Genomic DNA, 22,059 nt, shown 5'->3' on the forward strand with positions numbered 1-22,059 from the left:
CAAAATTTAAGACAAGTAAGTGCGGTATATGGAGCTGGGTGTGCAGAGCAACGTTTCTTTTGGAGACTTCTCGAGTTTTACGACGGGCGCGTCATTCAGCCCTTTGGGTGAGAACTGCAGAGCGCTCTCCGTGAGGTGGAAAAAAACGTGACAAGAGAAAACGTGTACTCGCGCACTGCCTCTGGGTCGCCTCTGAGGAGGTCGCCGGATGTACGCAGAGGCGTGAGGGCGGAGCTCTGGTAACCAGGGCAACGGCCCGGAAGTCGCTTTCCGCGTTCGTCTGTGGCGGGCTCTGTGGTTCTGGAGGCTGAAGTTTTAGTCGGGGCGGAGGCGGCATTCGGCCAGCGGCAAGGCAGGTTGGGGTGAAGAGGGGCACAGGGCGAGGAGAAGCGGCCGGCGTCTCCGCCTCGGTCCCGGAGCTCGGGCGGGCATCCTCACCACTGGGCCGGCCGCTCGCCTCTTAGAGCCCGAGAGAGTGCGGTTCCGGGTAGCGCCCGGTGGTCCCGCAGGACGTCGGGCCCCGCGCATGCACGCCGCGTTCCCGCACCCGGCTGGCGGGAGGAATCCCGAGGCTGTTGGGTGTTCCAGATGTGTAGTGTCCAGCTAGTGGCAAAGTACTAGGTGTTGGGACGAGTCGCGTCCTTTAAGTTGAGCGGTTAGTTCAGGGTTTCTAAGGAAGGGCTGCCTGAGAGTTTGGGGCAGGCTTGGGTTTGGGAGTCAAAATTAAGAGATTGTTCCAGACGGTGCGTGGCACTGCTTGAGAAGGTCGGAGCTTGGTCTCAGTATTTGTGGGAAGGAAAACTGGGAAGAAAAGGCAGTCGAGCCGCAGCTCTTGAAGTTGTATTTTAATCTGCTCTATTAAAATCTTACGAGGGAGTAAAACGTTGAGATCTGTATCCCTGTAGCTGGGTAGGATTGATGGCAGGGACAGTGTTCTTGTTCTCCAGTTTGTTTTCATACCAGTTAAGATAAATCTGGTGGAATTCCACCAGCCCTCCTTAAAAAGCCTGCAAGGGCTTCCAATGGTCTTTTGTATTGTTCAGACTGAAAACAAATTCTGTAGATGTTCCACCACCACCATCCCGCCCCCTTGCGTAGAACATTTTCTGTTTTTCTTTTGTTTACTCTTTATTTTTGGCCCGACTTTGAGGAGGGAATTAAGGAGAAGAGGCAGCTTTTCTTCATGTGTATTGAAGATTAGGTACTTACTTGACACCAAAGAATTTACTTTTAGGCTTGCTTTTTGTAACAAGTCGTTTAGTTAAGACCTTTTGAGAAACGTACCTCTGAGAAGACACAGGCTACCTCTCTGTTTTGTTTTATTTGGTGCCTGGCTCTCAGCAAGTACTTTGAAAGTTATTTGATACGTGGAGTGGATGAATGAAATGAAAAAGAAACCATACAGGAAAGTTAATATCAGGCTATTCAGAATTGTTCCCAGTAGAAATGGAAAAGAGTGGACAGATGGGCTGGATATTTCAAGGAAGGATTTATAGATTGTGTTACAGAGCGGACAAAGAGACAGTTAGGAACCAGAGGTGATGCTTAAGCTTAAGCCAGAGCAACAAGAAGGATGGCAGTTCTCTAAGTTTAGTTACTGAGTCAAACAGGTATCTAGAAGACTGGGAGGGATGTTCATAACGAGCTGCATCTTACTATACTCTGAGGTATTTGGAAGGGCCAGTGAATACGCAGAGACAAACGCTTGTTGTTTTAAGGACAGTTAGGAAACATTCATTAGAAACTGTTTAGTTATGGTCCTTTAGTGTTGTGCCTGCATGCTTGGTATAGGAATAGGTTTGCTGAGAGGTTTCCGAGGATTACTGAGGGCGCCACTGGACCTCTTGGTGGTCTAGAAAGCAAGCTCAGTGGAAGTTGGCACATGACTAGACTCATTTGCAGTTTACTGCCGTTGCTTATCCAGTGCATGGGCTATGTAGTACGGTTTTGAGTGAAGGACATGTCTAAGAGGAAGACAGGACAGGGATAGACCTAGATGAGGGCCCTTGCTTAAGTTTTACTCGAGAAGAGTCCAGTGTAGTCCAAAAAAAGAGTAGATGAAATAGCAGGAAAAAGGGTGTTGTGGAAGTCACGGAAGAGGAAAGATCCAGAAGAGGAAAGATCCTGAGAAATAAGGAAGGATTTGTACTCTTAGCATTAGGAAGCAGTTAATATTCCTCATTTTCTCCACACAGGCCCCACTTCTGCAGGGTACTGTGATTTATTTACTGTCCTTAAAATACCTCTAGTCTCTGTTATATCTCAAAAACTGCTCATTTCCCTAAGTTCCTGACAGCTGCCTTTTGGAGGGAAACAGGCACATGGACCCCTGCTTTTAGCTACTCCTAAGTTTTTGTATGCTTCAGATTCATGACTGTTTCCAGGGTTGAGGCTGGTAGAGTTTTAACTTAGGAAAAAAATGTAATATTTTAAATGTAATTTGAAATAAAAATTCCCTCCCTTTTGAAGAGTTGCTTGTTTTTAACCAACAGAGTTAATCCATTGTTTGTAGTTTCCTAGCATGTATTTTGCAGTCAGTGACTGTCAGTTTCTTCCTCTCCTCATACCCTAATCCTAACCCTATGTCACTGTGAGCAATGTGATAATGTTCTCTAAGCATTATTTAACCCATTTGAGAAAAGAGTTAATAATTGTCACTGATGTCATCAACACTTAAATAGGACTTAGTATGTGTCAGTCAGGGATTCCAAGCAGCTTACATATTTAATTAGTTTGATTTTAGAGTTATTGACAAAGCTCCAGAGTGAATCCATAGAGTATGAGTCCAGGTTGTATTCTTAGCCACTATACTGTGCTGTCTCTTTAAGTCAGTGTATGTCTCACAGAGTTGTGGAATTAGTGCTAAGGCTCTTCATTAACAATGCATATATATTAACACCAGGTAGTTTATACATGCAGTTCTTATATTTTGCTTTTTTACATTTAACTTTTTCTCACAAGTGCATATGGTGTGTGTGTGTGTGTGTGTGTGTGTGTGTAGGTAGGTCAGAGGTTAATATTGGGTGTCTTGGTTGGTTCTTCTCTATCTTATAAATTGCAATAGGGTGTCTCCCTTGAATCTAGGACTTGCTAATTTGGCTGATGTAGCTTGCCAGTTTGGGGTTGCCTATATCTTCTCCTGAGCCCTGAGATTACAGGGCTGCCTTGCCCTCCTGTTTCTCATAGTTAATATACTTAAACTTCAACCACATTGTAGCATACGTCAGTGCTTTATACCTTATTGCCAAATAACATCTCAATTGCATAGATATATCACATAGTTATGTAGTCATCAATTAATGGGCATTTTGAGTGTTTCCACTTTTGTCTATTAGTTATAATACTGCTGTATACATTCATTTACAGGGTTTTCTATGGACTAATGTTTTTAATTCTCTTGAATGTTTGTGTAGGAAAATTTCTGGGTTATATGGTAATGGTGTCTAAAATTTTGAGTAACTTCTCACTGCTCTTCCAAAGTGCCTAGGTAAATTTACATTCCAGTCAACAAATATATGAAGATTCTAGTTTCTCCATACTCTTGTCAATACTTGTATTTCTTTTCTTTTCTTTTTTTTTTTTTAATTAAAGTCACCCTCGAGTGGTTTTGACTGGCATTTAATTATGTTGGTCATTTTTTTAAAAAGGTTTATCTTATTTTATATTGTATGAATGTTTTGCCTGTATGTATGTGTCCCATGTGCTGCCTGGTGCCTTTGGTGGATAGAAGAGGTTGTCAGATCCCCTGGAACCAGTTACAGATGGTTGGGAACCATCATGTAGGTGGTGGGAATTGAACTCAGGTTCTCAGGAAGAACAAGGGTACTTAACCACTGAGCCATCTCATCAGTCCCCATATTGACAATCTCTTCTTTTTATGCGCTTATTTACCATCTCCAGTATCTTATTTGGAGATACCTATTCAAGACCTATGCTCACTTAAATTTGGTTGTTTAAATAGTCTAGTTATGAGAATTTTTTTTATATATATTCTAGATACCAGGTAAATGATTTGCAAATAACTTTTGCTACTGCATTAGGTATATTTTCACTTTTTTGATTGTACCTTTGAGTACAATATTTAAAACCCACATCTTGTTTTCTTGTGCTTTTCGCTCTATTCTCCAGCTTGACCTAAGGTTCATAACTATTTACACTCATGTTTTCTCTTAATAGTCCTACAGTTTTAGATGTAACATTTTAATATATGATTTAATGTTATGCTAATTTTTGTACCCTGTACAAGGTAGGAGTCTGACTCTTTCAAAGGAATATTGAAAACAGTACTCTTTGAATTGAATTGTTTTGGCGCCTTGTTGGAATGTAACTGTTTGTAAATGCAGTGGTTTATTTCTACTTTTGTCTGTTCTGTGTCCAGTTAAATGCTGGCTATGTTTCTACTACAAGTGAACTTCACAGTTGGTTAACTCTTTTCCCCTTAATTTCCTCATCTATAAAATGAGTCAGAGTAGTAACCACTTCATGGAGCTCTAAGCAAAGAGTTTCGAACAGTCTGCAGACAGTCAGTGCCTGGACTGTCTGAGCCGGCATGACCACTGTAAGTTGTTAGTGACAGATGGTGCTGAAACCATATCCTTTTCTCCACTTTGTAAAACTTCTCTTTAGAATTGATCAGTAACCTTAATGAAAGGTGATGTGAACCTCCTAGAAGAAGCCAGGAAAACTCGTCAAGATACAGGCACAGGCTAAGACTTTCTGTATGAGACTGTTGACAGATGTGGGCTGATGAGATGCCTGATGGGTTTTGTTGCCAAAGTTTATCCCTGACATCTACATGGTGGAAGGAGGAAACCAAGTTCTGTAAGTTGTCATACGTACCCTGTGTATATGCTCCTTCTTCACCCTCAGAGATAAGCAAATAAATGTAATAAAATAATTAACAATGATGTTATGTCCTTTTAAAAAACTCCACACTTAGAACTCAAAGAAGGAAGAAATAACCTCCAATATGGGTAAGATTTCATTCTTTTTATGGCTGAATAAATACTTCCTATATATATCATATTTTCTTTATCCACTTATCTGTTGATGGACATCTAGGCTGAATTCCTAGCTTGACTACTGAGAACGGTATCATAATAAACACGGATGCACAGGTATGCCTGTGGTAGCCTTACACTTCTTTGGGTATATACCCAGACGCGGTACCACCACAACCATAAGTATTTCCCTATTGTATTTTAGTTATTTAACAGGGCATTGATAACCATAATATAGAACTTTAAAAAAAACAAACACCAAAAAAAGACATCGACTAATTAGTGGGCAAATGAACCAAACAGTTTTCAAAACAAGTACAATGACCAATAAATACAAGAGAAAAATGTTCAGGACCTGGACAGATGGCTCAGTACTATTCTTCTGGATGACTGACTTAGTTTGGTTCCCAGCACCCATGTGGAATGTTACATGATCACCCATAACTCTGGCTTTAGGAGTTCTGACATCCTCTTCTGGCCTCTGTGTACACACAGAGAAATAGTTCTTTAAAAAAAAATATTCAGTATCTTCAGCCATCAGTGAAATGTAAATCAAAGCAGCATTGAGAGTCTACCTCACCAGAATGGCTATTTTCATCAAGAAAACAACAAATATTGTGAGGATATTAGGAGCTGAAGAGGAGCTCCTGTATGTTGCTATTGGGAATGTAATTAGTACAACAAATATAGAGGTTCTTCAAAACTAAAAACACTGAAAGAACCACCTTATGGTTGTGGTGGTACCACTCCTGGGTATATACCCAAAGAATTCTAAGGCTACCACAGGCATACCTGTGCATCCGTGTTTATTATGATACCGTTCTCAGTAGTCAAGGTATGAATTCAGCCTAGATGTCCATCAACAGGTAAGTGGATAAAGAAAATATGATATATATAGGAAGTCATTTAGCCATAAAAAGAATGAAATCTTATGTGCAGGAAAATAGAACTAGAAGCTATGTTATGTGGAAATAAACCAGACTCAGAGAGTTCTCTAGAGTTTAGAGTCTAGTTTCTCTAGAGTTTAGAAAAAGATGTGAAAGCAGGAGGGAAATTCTTGTTTGTTTGTGAAGAGGGATGGAACCAGCTGGAGGGGGAGGAGAGAGGACGGTTGGTGTGATAGAATCAAAGTATGTATGCACATATATGCAAATATTATGAAACTCATATATATTAGTAAAGCTTGAGATAAAAATAGGTAAACCAAGTCATGGAAACTAAGTCTTAATTGTTGGTCTGGCATAGAAGTCAGTGTGAGGGAACTTGCCTGGCATATTTTACACCTGGGCATCAATCTGAGCTTAGCACCACAGGAAAAAACAAGATAAGTAGTCATTTTCTAACCATTGTGACTTCTTTGCTGGATTGTAAGCTCTGAAATTAGATAATATATTTAAAGAGTAAAATATAACAAGAGAAAGGTAATATAGAGAGAGCTAGGAAGACTGTAAGTACTTAATGGAAGAGGAAGGGGAGTACCGCATTTGCCTAGCGTGTACAAGGAAGAGTCTGTGGTCTCCATTGGGGAGAGAGACGGGTGTGGGTGAAGGATGATGATGACAACATGGCACTGTTGGCTAGTAAGGCCTATGAGGGCTAGCCTGGAAGCTCTGTAGTTGTTTGGGTAGGTTGTGTGGATAATATGTATTAGTGAGTGAGTTACCAATAATGCATGAACACATTAAGGAAAGAAGTAAAAACATGTCCTTTTGGGGAGAGTCAACCAAGAGCGAGTACAAATTTGAATTCTATACTGCATTCTGCCCGTGTCTTTGTCCTCTGAATCTTGCAAGGGATTGAGTCACTGGCTCTAAATGATCCTAACTGACCTGCATAACAAACTATACCAACACCATTGCTTATCAACCAGTCTTCATAAGTGGGTATTCATTTTAGAAGGTTGCTTCAACCTCTGTATTTGTTGCTTTTAACAAAGGGTATTTTCGTTTTTACTTTAGGTCATAATTTCTATATTTATTAAGTTTTTTATTAAGCAAAAGGTTTTGTTATTTAAAACCTTTTTATTGTGGTTATTGGTTTCGCTTTAGTTAGTATTAATTGTAAAATGAGAAAGCCAAGCATTCAGAGATTCCATTCCTTTAATCATGACCAAATTCTTCTGATATTTGAGAGTGTTTTTTTTTGTCCTAGATGTGCCCATGATTCATAATTATTTCTTTGCCTTTATTAAAAAACATTAATATTTTCAGATGTCATTGATCAGAGTGAACCGCTTTGGTCCCCGGGGAGCTGGAAGAAAAACTCTGAAAGTGAAGAAGAAAGCTGTGGTGAGGCAAGAGTGGGATGTAAGTCTGGGGACCACAGCAGCGTGCTCTGGAGGGTGGGCCTCAGTATTCCTGTCCAGTGTGGCTGGGATGGCGGGTTTCTGGACATGGTGGGCCTCAGTTCTCCTGTCCAGTGTGGCTGGGACATGTTTTTGGTCTGGGAGGAAAGATCAGGATATTTGCCCCATTTCTTTTTAAGAGTACAGTATTAAGGTCAATAATTCCTAGTTCTTTCCAAGAGTTAGAGGTTTAGTGAAATTGAAACTATATCCTCAAAAAAGGTCCTCTGCAGCTAGCTTGCTGTAGTGACCACAATTTTATTGTTAAAATGCTTTACGATTGTCTCGTAGAATCCTAGTATCTGGAAACTATAGCTTCAGTTAAGTTTACTCATAATATGCACTCTGTTTTTATTCCTTGTTTTAAAATAATAGAGCTTTATTTCATCTATAACACCTAAAAAAATAGCCTGTTTTCTAGAAGATACTCAAAAGTAATGTTTTAACATTATATTGACAGTATTGGTCCCTGGGGAAAAAGGGGACTTTTGGTCTTAGGATTCTGAATCAGTTTTCAGCTACTTAAACTGAGTAACTGTTAAACACTTATAAGGAAACTTAGGAAGCTCACTCTGCTTTTCTTTTTAAAGAATACTGTGAATGATCTAACAGTTCACCGGGCAACTCCTGAGGATCTGGTAAGTTGAACACGGAAAGTTAAGTCCTGCATTCTGTATTTTATTTGGTATCTGGTTTCTGATCTTCAGAACAAAAACCATCATCACTCCTCGGGACTTACTTAATCTTGTTCATATCTGTATAAAACCTAAAAGGATATCTTGAGGAATTTTTGGTTTTACTAAGGCTTATCAGCCGCCATTAGAATTTTACTCAGGATTTGGTCTGTAGTCCTGTCACTTATCTAGAATTAACCTCTAGTCTCTGTCTGTACTTCCTGTCTGGACATATCTTCAGCATTGTTGTCATTGCTGTTATTTTCATGACAGGTTTGGGCTCTGTAGCCCTGGGTGGCTTGTCCATGACAGTGACTAATCTTTCTGTCTCTGTGGATTTGCCTAGCCTTGATTTCTTTTACAGATGGACTATAGGATGTGGTCTGTTATATGTAGCCTCTTTTTCTAGCATATTTTATAGATTCATCCATGTTATAGTATGTAACTATACTTCATTCCCTACTATTGTGAGACAGTGTTCCGTTGAGTGGTGATTCCAGACTTATCTGTTTGTCAGTTTACACCTGATTTACTTCTGCTTCTTTTCTATTATGAGGTAATACCATAGTGGACATTATGTACAAGTTCCTGTGAACATATGCAGGCAGTTGTGTGTATATCTGGAATACAATGGCCAGGTCATACATCCATATTGGCTTTTATGAATCACTGACAAACTGTTTTGCAAAGTGCTGACCTGTCTTAAGTTCCACCAGCACATGTGGAGCTTCCAGTTTACACACACCATTATTGTCACCTTTTAAATTTTATTTCTCCTGTTGGGTATGAAGTACTGTCTCATTGTGATTCTAATATGCATGCTCACAATTCTTGATTGCTAGTCCTTTTGGTAGTTTGCATGTTCGCATGATTATAACTTTATAATTTTGAGTTTTGTTGATATTTACAGTTCTGATGAGCACTAGCATACTTATAAAGACAAAAGTCTACTTTTATTCCTCAGTCACCCCTGTGGGATCTTCCCTTCCAACTCTTTTAGGAGCTCTGGCTCCTGTCTCTTCTGCCTCAGGAACTCTCCTTCCCTGAATGTCTACATCATCTGTGACCTCAGGTCCACAAGAAGCCACTTCAGAGTTATACAAACAGTACACATTGACTTAGAAGTAATGCACTTACTGTGAAAGGGGTGTGCTTTGCCAGAGATGACTTAGGTGGATTTACATCATGTGTGAAGTGTCAGTGTTGACCACTAATTGATATTTTAGCACGAATTACATGAGTTTTAACCTGTGAATTGAAGAACACTAGGTGTTTTTGTAATCTGTACAAATGAAGTAGAAATTAATATTTTTGTATGTCTTTAAGATAGACCTCCAAGGTCTCAATACTTTTCTTTTAGATCATTTTGAAAACTTAAAAGACTATGAAAGCTGTGAGTGTACATACATGTACACACTCATGCACATACGTGTTGAACCAGAAAGGAATAACAAGTGGTGAACTAGTGTAAGTGGTCTTACATAGGAGCAGGCAATGTCTTTGTTACTGAAAGCATTTCTTTACAGTTTTCCTTCTGTATAGGTGCGCCGTCATGAGATGCACAAGTCCAAGAATAGAGCATTGGTGCACTGGGAACTTCAAGAAAAAGCTTTGAAGAGAAAATGGAAGAAGCAGAAACCAGAAACTTCAAGTCTTGAAAAAAGAAAATTATCTATCATGAAGGAGGTAGTGTGAAAATTCGTTGTCTTTAGCGTTTTTTTCTCTTGGGTTGGTTTCAGTGGAGAGACTCTAATACTTACACAACCTTGTTCAGTGAGCTGCTTGGGAGGCTCTTCAGAGAGCAGCAGGATGGGTGGAGCCTAGTGCAGAGAGCAGCAGGATGGGTGGAGCCTAGTGCAGAGAGCAGCAGGATGGGTGGAGTCTACTGCAGAGAGCAGTAGGATGGGTGGAGCCTAGTGCAGAGAGCAGCAGGATGGGTGGAGCCTAGTGCAGAGAGCAGCAGGATGGGTGGAGCCTAGTGCAGAGAGCAGCAGGATGGGTGGAGCCTAGTGCAGAGAGCAGCAGGATGGGTGGAGCCTAGTGCAGAGAGCAGCAGGATGGGTGGAGCCTAGTGCAGAGAGCAGCAGGATGGGTGGAGCCTACTGCAGAGAGCAGCAGGATGGGTGGAGCCTAGTGCAGAGAGCTGTAGGATGGGTGGAGCCTAGTGCAGAGAGCAGCAGGATGGGTGGAGTCTAGTGCAGAGAGCAGCAGGATGGGTGGAGCCTACTGCAGAGAGCTGCAGGATGGGTGGAGCCTAGTGCAGAGAGCAGCAGGATGGGTGGAGCCTAGTGCAGAGAGCTGTAGGATGGGTGGAGCCTAGTGCAGAGAACAGCAGGATGGGTGGAGCCTAGTGCAGAGAGCAGCAGGATGGGTGGAGTCTAGTGCAGAGAGCAGCAGGATGGGTGGAGTCTAGTGCAGAGAGCAGCAGGATGGGTGGAGCCTAGTGCAGAGAACAGCAGGATGGGTGGAGCCTAGTGCAGAGAGCTGCAGGATGGGTGGAGCCTAGTGCAGAGAGCTGCAGGATGGGTTTCAGTGGAGAGACTCTAATACTTACACAACCTTGTTCAGTGAGCTGCTTGGGAGGCTCTTCAGAGAGCAGCAGGATGGGTGGAGTCTAGTGCAGAGAGCAGCAGGATGGGTGGAGCCTAGTGCAGAGAGCAGCAGGATGGGTAGAGCCTGCTTTGCTACTTTAAATGTTCTTTCCATAACTCATTAACTCTGTAGCCTTAGGTTATATAACTCCTTGGCCTGGATTTTTTTTCTCTTTTTCTCTTTCAACCTTTCAACAAGTAGCATACGAAGTAGCATATTCCTCCTGCCACTGTCATAATTTTAAGTTGTGGATGGTTGATCTCCTCCCCCTCCCCCATTCCTACCCTTCCCCTGTCCCACTGAATCCGCTATCTCCAGAAGTCTGCTATCTCCAGAGGTCTGCGTTTCATTTCATATCTTATGTTCTTCCTGCCCCTTTCTCCAGTTTCATGGTCCCATAAGAAACTGTTTTGACCTCTATACACACTTACTACCACCTAAATACACATACTTAATTAACAACTAGAAGCCAGGGTTCACACATGAGCAAGCACATTCAGTTCTCATCTGTCTGGGTTGCCTAACTTAATATAGTATTTTTCAGTTCGATCCATTTTTCTACAAATTTTATAACATAATTTTCCTTACATTAGCTTGACTTTTTATCTTTAAAATTTTGGCTGTGTTGTTACCAGATTTTAATTGCATAATACTTAAGTTGTTTCTTAATTTCATGTGTATGACGTTTTGCCTTCATGTATGTCTGTGCACCATGTGCATGCCTGGTGCTTGCATATGCCAGAAGAAGGTGTCAGATCCCCTAGAACTGTAGTTACAGACATTTTTGAGATGCCATGTGGGTGCTGAAAATTGAACCTGGGTCCTCTGGAAGAGCAGCTAGTACTCTTAGTCACTGAGCCATCTTTCCAGTCCTGGCATAATGCTTTTAAAGAGATCACCACAGTCTTTGGCAAAATAATTAGTGCTCTGTATCTGTAAACTTCTGTCTTTATGTCTCAGTTCAACAGTATAGTAGAATTACCTGGCAGAAATGAAATAAAATCAAATAATTTTGTGTGCCTGTTGATCTGGGTCTTAAGCCATTTATCTCTGGCTTCGCCTTTTGCCTGCCTGGGTGTTTGAAGAAACAATCAGATATGCAGGATGAACAGTGTGTCAAGCAAGAAAGAGCTACAGTAGAGCAATCTTTTTTATTTGAACTGCAGTCATAGTAAAGAAATGTGCTGTGCATGTGGCTCCTTACCCAGGGTAAGCTTACAACGCTTGCTGTCTGCATGACCTTTCCTGGTGGCTTTAAGCCATAGGCTGCCTTTTAAGAAATTCCTTATAGTTCTTAGAGAAATCTTATGCATCAAGAAAAACTGTATCTCCCAAATAAATGTTTACAAGTCTTGAGAAAGGAACAGTGGATACGACTTTTCATGGTATAATTGTGGGCCAGTCATGCATATGTGTTAATTCTCATTGAACAGCCTAAAACCATGGATCTGACCTCGAGAACGTCTTTGGGGGGTTTTCCTTTTCTAGTTTTAGTTTTCTTTTCCTTTTATTTTTTGAAGATTTGGCTTCATTTTTTTCTTTTTGGCATAGGGTGTTTGCCTGCATGTATGTACGTGTGTATGTGTGTACGTGTGACTGGTGCCAATGGAGGTCAGAAGAGGTTGTCAGACTCCTTTGAGCTAAGTCACAGAGAACTGTGAGTCACTGCTTGGGTGATGGAACTCTGGCCTGCTTCCTCGGCAAGAGCCATAAGCGTTCTCTCTCTCTCTCTTTTTTTAATTATTTATTTATCTTACGTATATGAATACAGTGTATCTGTCTTCAGACACACCAGAAGAGGGCATCAGATCCCATTACAGATGGTTGTGAGCCACCATGTGGTTGCTGGGAATTCAACTTAGGACCTCTGGAAGAGCAGTCAGTGCTCTTAACTGCTGAGCCATGTCTCCAGCTCCCATTTTATTTTATTTATGTATTTTTCATCAGTTTGTGATTACCACCAAGTCATCTCTGCAGCCCTCATAGCTTTTCATACAAGTACTGAATGTGGGAGAAGTAGAGGAACGAGAAGAGTAATGAGGAACAGGTGAAGGGTCTCACCTGTGGTGTGGTGATTCTCAGTCCTGATTGCACATGAGAATTCATCATGGCCAAGATGCTCCTAAGGAGGGTGGGGAACCACTGTACCTGAACTCTAAGATTCAGATTTAGTGAAGCTAGGTGTGGGAGGTTTCCTCAGTTTCCCATGTGTTTTTATGTTCTGCATGGTGTTAAAACAGTAGCTTTTGATGGGATTTAGATGTTTCAACAACATATCTTACTTAGTAAGGCTAGTACAGTGATCTTTGGCCTCATGAACAATCTGCTCTGAGAAATGTGACAGAGACTCAGTAGAAGAAGGCAAAGTGGCAGCTTTACTTGAGGTCTGATTATAATTAATACCCAGTGTCAACAGATTAGTAAGATTATTCCTCTACTTTCTGCCTTTGAGGTGCATCCTTGATTGAAATGTAGGAGTTGGGCCAGGCATGGTGTCACATGCCTTTAATCCCAACACTCATCACTAGGAGGCAGAGGCAGGTGGATCTTGGTGAATTTGAGGCCAGCATAGTCTACAAAGCAAGTTCAGGACAGCCAGGGCTGTTACACAGAAAAAAACCTGTGTCAAAAAACCACCACCACCAGGAACTTAGGAGTTGTGCTATTAAAGGGCAGTATTAGGGATATATAGTAGTGTGTGCCACTTAGAGATTGCGTCTTTGGCATGATAAATAATCCAGTGAATAGCCTTGGTTGTGTTTTTGGGTATAGGCTTGCTTGTTGGATTAATTACTAAAAGAAGCACTAAGACAAGGGCTGCTGCTTTAGCTCATTGTTAGAGCACTTACCTAGGGTATTTCAGGGTTTACTCTCAAGTACTGGGGGCGGGGGGAAGAAAAGAAAACTAAAGGTTAAAGAGTATGAATATATCTTCTTTCAGTTCTTAAGTTTTCCTGTGTTTATGGTGTCTGTATTTAATGGATGTGATAGGACTATAGGCATATCCCTCATACAGAGACATGGTTGTTACCATGCTAAAAAAATCACACAGCTTATTTCCTATTGATAATTTGAAGATAATTTGTTTTTAAGGCACTACCCTGTCTTAGTTAGGGTTTCATTGCTGTGAAGAGGCACCATGACCAAGGCAACTCTTATAAGGGACAACATTTAATTGGGTCTGGCTTTCAGGTTCGGTTCAGACATTCAGTCCATTATCATAAAGGTCGGGCAGGGCAGCATCTAGGCAAGTATGGTGCAAGAGGAGTTGAGAATTTTACATCATCTGAAGGCTGCTAGGAGAAGACTGTCTCCCACATGGTTAAGAGATGGATCTCATTGCTCAACCCCACAGTGACACTCTTCTTCCAACAAAACCACACCTACTCCTACAAAGGCATACCTCCCACTAGTGCCACTCCATGGGTAAAGCTTAGTTAAACCACCACACCCTCTGTCAAAATAAAGTCATGGAGCTGACAGAGCAGAAAGTGGAAAAATGATCTTATTAATAACTACATTGATGCCCCGTGTCAGTTATAATCAGGTCTCAATAAAACCCATATTGTGTGCCATTGACATAGCAGGAAACTAAGTAAAGTGGTTAGAGTTTATTTACTATTTCTAGTGTGGCCCTAAGCCCCGTATTCTGTGCTGTGTGTGCTCTTGGCCTTACACAGTTCTAAAATTTACTTTGTAGAAGTTGCAAATGCAGGACTTACTCTCCTTAACTGACCTAGCTGCACACAAGGCCATAGCAGAAAGGATGACAGAAGAATGCTACTCATATCTCTGTATCATAAAATAGGAATAGTCATGTGATGTGATTTTCTGTATTACAGAGAAATTGCAGCCGGAGCATTTGTTATTAGATGCTTTATTGATTTGAGTCAGGGTCAGAAAAGGAGCTGTCTTGATTTTAAGATTCATTCAGCTTAAGAATGCCATCTGGTGGTGGAAGATGGAGTTGACTCATCTGTAGCATACGGCTTTATTTATTTGTACATTAAAGTCCTTCAATAGAAAGTGCATAATCAGAGGCACGACTGTAATGGTGTTTTGTGTAACAATCTCTCCATAATAGAAAATCAACTTTATAGATAGCTAAGCATAGCTTTGTTTAATCCTAAAAGCTATACTTTGTTTTTTTAAGTCATAAGCCTGTTAGTAGATTATCAGAATACTTTAGTGGTAGAAACACCTTGAGTTTATGGCTCAGAGATTCTTGTCTTTAGTATGTGTTTTTAAACTGTATACTATTATTTATTAATGGGTTATGAAATCAAGTTAGTGGGCTACAACCATCTCTGAAAACTAGAATGGAATGAAACTTAAATATAGTTATTCTCATGTGGCAAAGCTATGTAAATTATGGTCTTACTTTTAAAAAGTGTGTATTTGTATGTGTGTATATACCTAATCATGTGTGTGTGTGTGTGTGTGTGTATGTGTGTGTGTGTGTGTGTACCAGATCACAATGTAATATGTATTTTTTTCAAGCTACTAATTACTGTAATATTCTCAGCTACTGTTATCTAAGAATATTGCCATTGGAGGGTTTTAGGATGGTCATGGCTCATGGTTAAGAGCAAATTCAGCAACCACAACCAATAAAGATTGAAAATTAAACTTTTAAAATGTCGTGTTTGGTACCTTTCCTAGACTTTTTCCTAAGTAATTTGCTAAGTAAGCTTATTTTCCTCTGAACAGTATTTTTGTTAATACATGTGTAGATTCTTTCTGATCAGTACCAGACACAGGATGTGCTGGAAAGATCCGATCATCTGATGGATGTACCCAAAGGTCTGTTTGTTGATATTCCTCGTAAGCGCACAGGTAAGCATTCAGTCTACACAGAGCTTGCATTTCTCTCTGAAACATAGGTCATGAGGATTTAGAAGAATTCACTCTGTTATGAGGAGTCATGTTCCTGCTGCATCTCTAGCTGGCTGGTCTATGAAGAGCCAAGAATCATAATTCACTTGCTGTTTACCAGGAGTATTACAAGTTACCCAGTTAAGGGAACTGTCTAGTAACATACAGTGTAAAGTACAGCATTTTATGACTGCATAAATGGGTCCATTTTCAGCTTACTAAGTTACCACGTAATTAAAATGTGTACATTTACTTGTAGTTTGAGTAAGCCTACCTTAAAGTCTAAAGCAACTTTAGTTTCTTGCCAAGAGAAACTTTGCTGGTCTTTAGTTACATAGGATTATTCCTGCCCTCAACCCTCATGATCCATGTAGCTGAGACTGGCTTTGATCTCCTGCTTTTCCTACCTCTTAACTCCTGAGTGCTGGAAGCAAAGGCATGTATCACTATTCTCAGCTTCAGCATTAGTAATCATAATAGAATACAATTTGTTTAATCTTTTAGAAACATGATTTATTCTTAGTGGGAAATTTGGATCCTGAGTCAGCCATTTATTAGAGTAACTCTGGGCTAGTTACTTAATTTTTCCAAGTTTCAGTTTGCTGGCCTGTAAAATAATAAAACCTATCTCATGGAGTTTTGGGAAGGTGAAAATGAGTTTAGATATGGCTGGTACATATCCATGTAAATGGAGCTGCTTTTTGGAATTTCCCTGAGGTGAAGGGAGCCTGTGGCAGCAGAGAACTTGTGAAGCCTCTTGAAGCAGATGAAATAAAATTGTAATGACTTGTGTTTGTTCCTTCTGCAGGGTTTCCAAATGTAACCATGGCTCCAGATTCCTTGCAGAGTTGCACTGGAGTAAATCAAGATCCTGTCACCCAGTCTGTCCTTAATGAATCAATCATAGAGTCTCAGGTAATCCATTGCACTCACAACCAAGTGCTCATGTTGAAATGAAGTTCAGCTTGATATAGGTATCTTGACAAATATTTTAAAAGCTTAAATGTCAACCATTTAAAAAGTAGAAAAAGAAAACTAACAAAAAAGATTGGGAAAGGTGAGCTAGAAAAAATAGAACATCCAAGAAGATATGATATGAAGTTGAAGAAGTGCATACTTCAGTATGTGGTGTGTGTGCTTGTGCACATGTGGAAGTCACAGGATAACCTCAGGAATACTGTCTGCCTCCTTTGAGACAGGGTCTCTCATTGGTCTGGAGTTCACCAGCTAAGCCCAGATTGACTGGCAAGGAGCCCCAGGGATCGCTGCTGAAGTGAAAAGCATGCGCCACCATGCCCGGCACTTTATTGCAAGTGTGTATTGGGTATTGGACTGATTCCTCGTGCACATGCCATCCTTATCTAGGCTGTTAGGAAGGGGACAAGGGATGCATAAGGTGAAAGACCAACTTGTCTGTGGAGGAACTTCCACCTTGTAGAGAGGATCTTGAGTGGAGTGGTAGGACACAAGCAAAGTTGCAGAGCATAGATGGTGGATGCAGAATGTAAATTGAGATGATTCTTTAAAGAGGTTGGTGGTGATGGCCACTGGTGATGGCACAAGAGTACGTTACTAGCATTAGAAAGGCTGAGACAGAAGCACTTGTGAATTTAGGACCAGCCTTAGAAACATAATATATTGGGTTAGCCTGAGTTAAACAAACAAACAAACAAAAAACCACAAAAGACAAATAGGAAACAGTGTATCAAGGTGGACACATCAAGGTAGGGTAAGAAGAAGCAGCCTTTCTTATACTCAAATACTGATAGCTGAAGTGGGCAAACAGCTGAAGATAATTAGGACAGTTAGTAGAGGAAGGCTGAGAGGGTTTGGTGGTTGGCACACATGAGGGGTCAGCCTTAGGAGGAAAAATTCTGTTATGACTAATGTCCTCTAATGGGTGAACACATAATCACTTGTGCTGCTGGTTTTATTGTTGAGGTAGGCTCTTAACGAAGTAGATGATGGAGGGGAGGAGAGCACTGCTCACAGCCAGTCAGAAGACAGTGAGAGTGAACTGCCGGACTCCCTCAGCCAGCACTCTAGCAGGAATACAGAGAGGTATGTATGTGTGTGCGTATGTGTCTCTGTCTCTATGTCTGTCTTTCTGTCTTTCTGTCTTTCTGTCTGTCTGTCTGTCTGTCTGCCTGTCTCTCTGTGTCTGTGTGTCTGTGTGTGTGCTCTGTGAGCACACAGGCCCGGCCAGTGTTCCCAGAGTATTCAAAGTGTGTGCTTATTGCATTCTTCCTTAAAAACACTATCAAAGAAAGAACCAGTTGAGTGTATAGTTTTATCTAAGTGTTAAAAATTGTTCTGTAATGTTTTAAAAGTTGTAGTAGGAGTATAAAAAGGTTTTTATTTCTCCTGTACTTCTTTCTATAAGTAAAGCAGATATATAAATGTCTCATTTCCTCTTATTTCATACATTAAAAATGGTAATGCTGTATTTGAATTTATCACTGGATATGACCTAAAATCAGCTCACAGTCTTCTGTTTTAGGGATCACTTGCTTTGTTTTTACAGCACAGTGAAGTAGCTGGGCTGTAAATTGAGTGACTGTCAGAGCTGACTGGCCATTTTCCTGGATACATGGCCATTTATATTATTTCTGGTTCTTTGTAGTAACAAAAACACTATAATAAGTATCTTACATATTTTTATAGTATTTGAAATCCATATTTAGGAAAAATTGGAAGTAGAACTCGAGGTTTAAAGTATAAAGACTATACAATTTTGCTTTAAAATTGTTGAATTCTACTTTATGAAGAACTGGACTTTGAAATTTATTCCCAAGCCCAGGGTACAGAACACTTATTGTGTTTTTTTTCTAGGAAGTGTGTCATTGTGTTTGAGATTTAATCTCTTACAGTTACAGTTTGTTTTTGATGCGCAGGATGAGATATACACCTATGTCCTTAAACTATTAGGAAAGACCTTCCTTTTGTCCTATTGTTACAGTCTCCATCTGCGTGTGGGCCCACACTCAGGACTTTCTGGACTTGTTCTTCTAGTGGCACTGGCCTCTTTTCTCCAGTCTTCTTGAGTGCCACAGAGTTTTGTCTAGAGCGGACTTGTAGACTTTATAGATAGCTATGGCTTTTCTTTCTTTGTGCTTTTTGTTTGTTTGTTTTGAGACAAAGTCTCTCTATGTAGCCCTAGCTGTTCTGGAACTTGCTATGTAGACCAGGGTGGCCTTGAACTCAGAGATCACCTGCCTCTGCCTCCCAAGTGCTTCGATTAAAGGTGTATGCCACCATACTCACCTCCGTTATGACTTTTCTTAAAATTTTTGGGTATTCCTAATAACTTTAGTCTATTTTCATATGAAAATTAGTATCAATTTGTTCGACTTTGTAAAGCAAAACTTATTGATATTTTCTGTTAGGACGTAATGTTTCCCCCTTGTTAAAAAGTGTGCTTTTTATTTTTGAGGAATGCTTTGACGTTTTTTCCTATGTAGTGTGTACTACTTCTTGCTTACTTTATCCTTAAATATTGTTTGTTTCTCCTTTAAATGGGATTTTCTTTTCTTCCACTCTATCTTTTGTATCCCTGTGTGGCTGGGGATTTAAGGGCCCTGTGGGAGGGGGTAAGTAGTCTTCCTGAGCTCCATCCTAGATACCTTTGTCCTGTACCTTCCAGCTTATCATCCTCTGTGTTTCTCTCTCATCTCAGTGGCCAGCTGCGTCACTGAATCTTAGGGAAGCTAGTTCTGACAGCAGTTCTCCAGTTCCTGGGTTTAGCATCTTGTCATCTACAAAGGACGTTATTGGTTCCTGCATCTTACACCTCCTCAACTTTCTTCTTTTCTTTTGTATATTAACTATAGGGCTGTATAAAACAATAGTGAAGTAGCAGGCGACTCTGTTGTGTTCTTTAATTTATAGACAGGAGCTTGTTTTGGTGTGGGGGTGTATTGGGGCTTGTGTGCCAGACCCTCCCATCATTTCTTTTGGCCATCCTCTCTTAGGATTGCATTGCTTAAAAGAATCAGGCTTCTGGCTTATTAAGTTGAGATTTCTCCATCCTCAGTTTACCCTCTTCCCTTCCTTGTGCTTTCTTTTGTTTTGCTTTGATAGCTTCTTGAATGAGGACTGCAGTACTTTTTTTTCTCAGTTCTTAAAAATAAGTGGCTTATTTAAGAAATAAGGTTATTTCATCTGATTTCCACCCCACTTTGCTCAGAGTTAAAGATAAAACAAAGCAAAGCTCCAGAAGCCTTCTGTCCTGTGTGGCTAGCCACACTCTGTTCAGGGTATGCTCCGTCATCTCCCTGCGTGTGGAACTTGGTGATGCTCTCTCTGTGAGCTAGTCTGTGATCATTTCTGTGAGGGTTCCGTGTGTTCCTGAGCAGTGGCTGTGGTTCTATTGGAAGGTATAATGTTCTGTGTGCACATCATAATACCTGCCTTGCTGACTGTGTCTTATTTCTTCTGCCTCCCTCCTTAATTTTGCCATGTTGTATACTGAGAGTGATGTATTAAAGACTTCTAGTTTTAGTGTGATTTTGTTTTTCTTCATATTTATTGTTTTAATATTACTTAACTGAAGTTTAATGTGTCCTTTCTTGTAAATTGACTACTGTGCTTATAAAATGTGTGTATTATAAATGCTATACCTTTATTTTGATCAATGGCCTTTAGCATCATAATTTCCATTGTCATATTCAGTGGCTTTTGCTGCAATCGATTTTGTGTGAATAGGGAATAAAACCTCTACTTCTTGTTTCCGATTATCTGCGTTGTCTTTGCTTTTTATATTTAGCCTTTTGCAGTTGTTTTATAATCTTTGTGTTCCTTGTATGCAGTGTAGTGGATATGGCCTCCCTAGTCAATTTAGAAATTCTAATTGGTAAGCTAAGCTGTAACAGCAGTTCATACAGTTGGTGTGTTCAGTGTCACTCATGGTTACTGTTGCTCCTTTCTGTGGCTGATTTGATCTCACTGTGAAGCTGGCTGGCCACAGCTCTCAGCTCCGACCCCTGCATGCTAGGATTATAGGCTTGCATACTGTATCTTTTCTGTGTATTCATTGTTGTTCTTTAAAAAGTGGGAAGATCGCAGTTCTCTTGTGATACTACCTTTGTGTGTGAGCCTTTTGTAAGTTGATTAGTACTGTTCTTATTTAATCTTTGCTGCCAGCTGCCTGTTTTCTTGGTTTTCCTTTGCACACTGACTGTTCACATGAATTGTTTGGTGCTTCTCCTCATAGTGTAGTTGCATCTTAGCTTTCAATCGACAGACATAAAGCATTTACACACTGTGCTTTATTATATGTCATGATTTTGTTTGTTTTTATCTTATAGCCAGGAAATAATTATTAAATGCTCATCCAGTCCTTTCATGTTTCCTTGATTGTCTTGTAGTTGAATATTGGTTAGTTAAAGCCAGGCTGTTTGACTCATGAACAGAATGTTCCTTGAATTCTTTAGACATCCCCTCTTTTTATTGGAAATGGATATTTTTCTCACATACTGTATGCTGATTATAGATTTTCTTCCCTCTACTCCTCCCACTTCCTCTCTACCTCCCTTCCCAACCAGATCTACTCCCTTAGAAAACAGGCTTCTAAGAGATAATAATAAAATTATAAATTATAATAAATATATGTCCTTTATTAGCTATGATTTAAGAAAATGTAAACTATATAAAATAAGATTTTAAGAAAAAGCTGACATGTCAGAAATTACACAAAACAAATAGAAGGAAAAGAGCCCAAGAGAAGGCACAAGAATCAGAGACCCATTCCTTCTTACACTCAGAAAATCCCATAAAGACACTAAACTGGGAGCCATAATATATACACAGAGAACCTTGTATGCAGACCCTGAGCATGCTCCCTCAGCTTTATAAGCATCGTTCATGTGGATTTAGGGGATCTTGTTTTCTTGGTGTCCTTATGCTCTTCCTGTCTCCTCTTCTTTCCCTGACACCTGAGGGAAGGGGTTTGTTGGAGACATCCTGTTTAGGTCTAAGTGTTACATGGCCTCTCATTCTCTGCATAACATTCCGACATTTTCTGTAGCTTTTGTAATTGAGTACTGGCTGGCTTTTTTGGCAGTGCTCTTCACTTTTGGTTGGCCTTGTACATTGCTTTATGAAGTCTGATGCTGTAGTAATTTTCTTGCTTTTATAAGAAATTTAATATTTTTGTCTATCAACTTGATTACCTTTACCTTCATTTTTCTGCCTTTAGACTTAAGGGCCCAGGTCAGTTTCCCTTTATCCAATATAGTTGGCCCTTTAAGTTGTAGGATTGGCTTCTCTGTCCTCATTGCTGGGATCATCTGTTCTTCTGGTGTCCTGCTGCTCTGTTCAGTGACGAGTTATAGACAGGAGGCTCACCCTGTTTCCCCGTCACATTTGCTTCCCTAGCATTTGTTACCTCCCTAATCTTACTGTGTTGCTTTCTTGAAGTGCCTCAGTGCACCTTATGAAGATTTTCATTATGAAAATTTAGTTTTAGAGACACAGTTTTACCCTCTGGCCGACCTGAATCACCAGTTTGTGATCCTTTTGTCTCAGCGTTCCAAGTGCTGGAGTTACCAGCATGCACTGCTCCCATGCCCTTGTT

At 40.4% G+C, this 22,059-nt stretch overlaps 1 protein-coding gene across 3 annotated transcripts in view; it reads left to right on the forward strand.

Annotated features, from left to right (window-relative positions):
* Positions 1-254: 254 nt before the first annotated feature.
* Positions 255-22,059, forward strand: part of Spice1 (spindle and centriole associated protein 1) — a 43,528-nt gene continuing 21,723 nt past the window's right edge. For 2 of the 3 annotated variants that reach the window (XM_031363960.1, XM_031363963.1), the window contains exons 1-7: positions 255-352; positions 7,211-7,306; positions 7,935-7,982; positions 9,561-9,704; positions 15,344-15,446; positions 16,294-16,400; positions 17,431-17,546. In XM_031363960.1, the coding sequence (XP_031219820.1) occupies positions 7,211-7,306; positions 7,935-7,982; positions 9,561-9,704; positions 15,344-15,446; positions 16,294-16,400; positions 17,431-17,546 (614 nt within the window). In that variant the 5' untranslated portion in view covers positions 255-352. Of the gene's footprint in view, positions 353-7,210; positions 7,307-7,934; positions 7,983-9,544; positions 9,705-15,343; positions 15,447-16,293; positions 16,401-17,430; positions 17,547-22,059 lie in introns of those variants that run through there. The other variant, XM_031363961.1, reaches the window with a different exon arrangement.

Source organism: Mastomys coucha, unplaced genomic scaffold, assembly GCF_008632895.1.
Source record: "Mastomys coucha isolate ucsf_1 unplaced genomic scaffold, UCSF_Mcou_1 pScaffold12, whole genome shotgun sequence".
In the NCBI taxonomy this organism is placed as follows: Eukaryota; Metazoa; Chordata; class Mammalia; order Rodentia; family Muridae; genus Mastomys; species Mastomys coucha.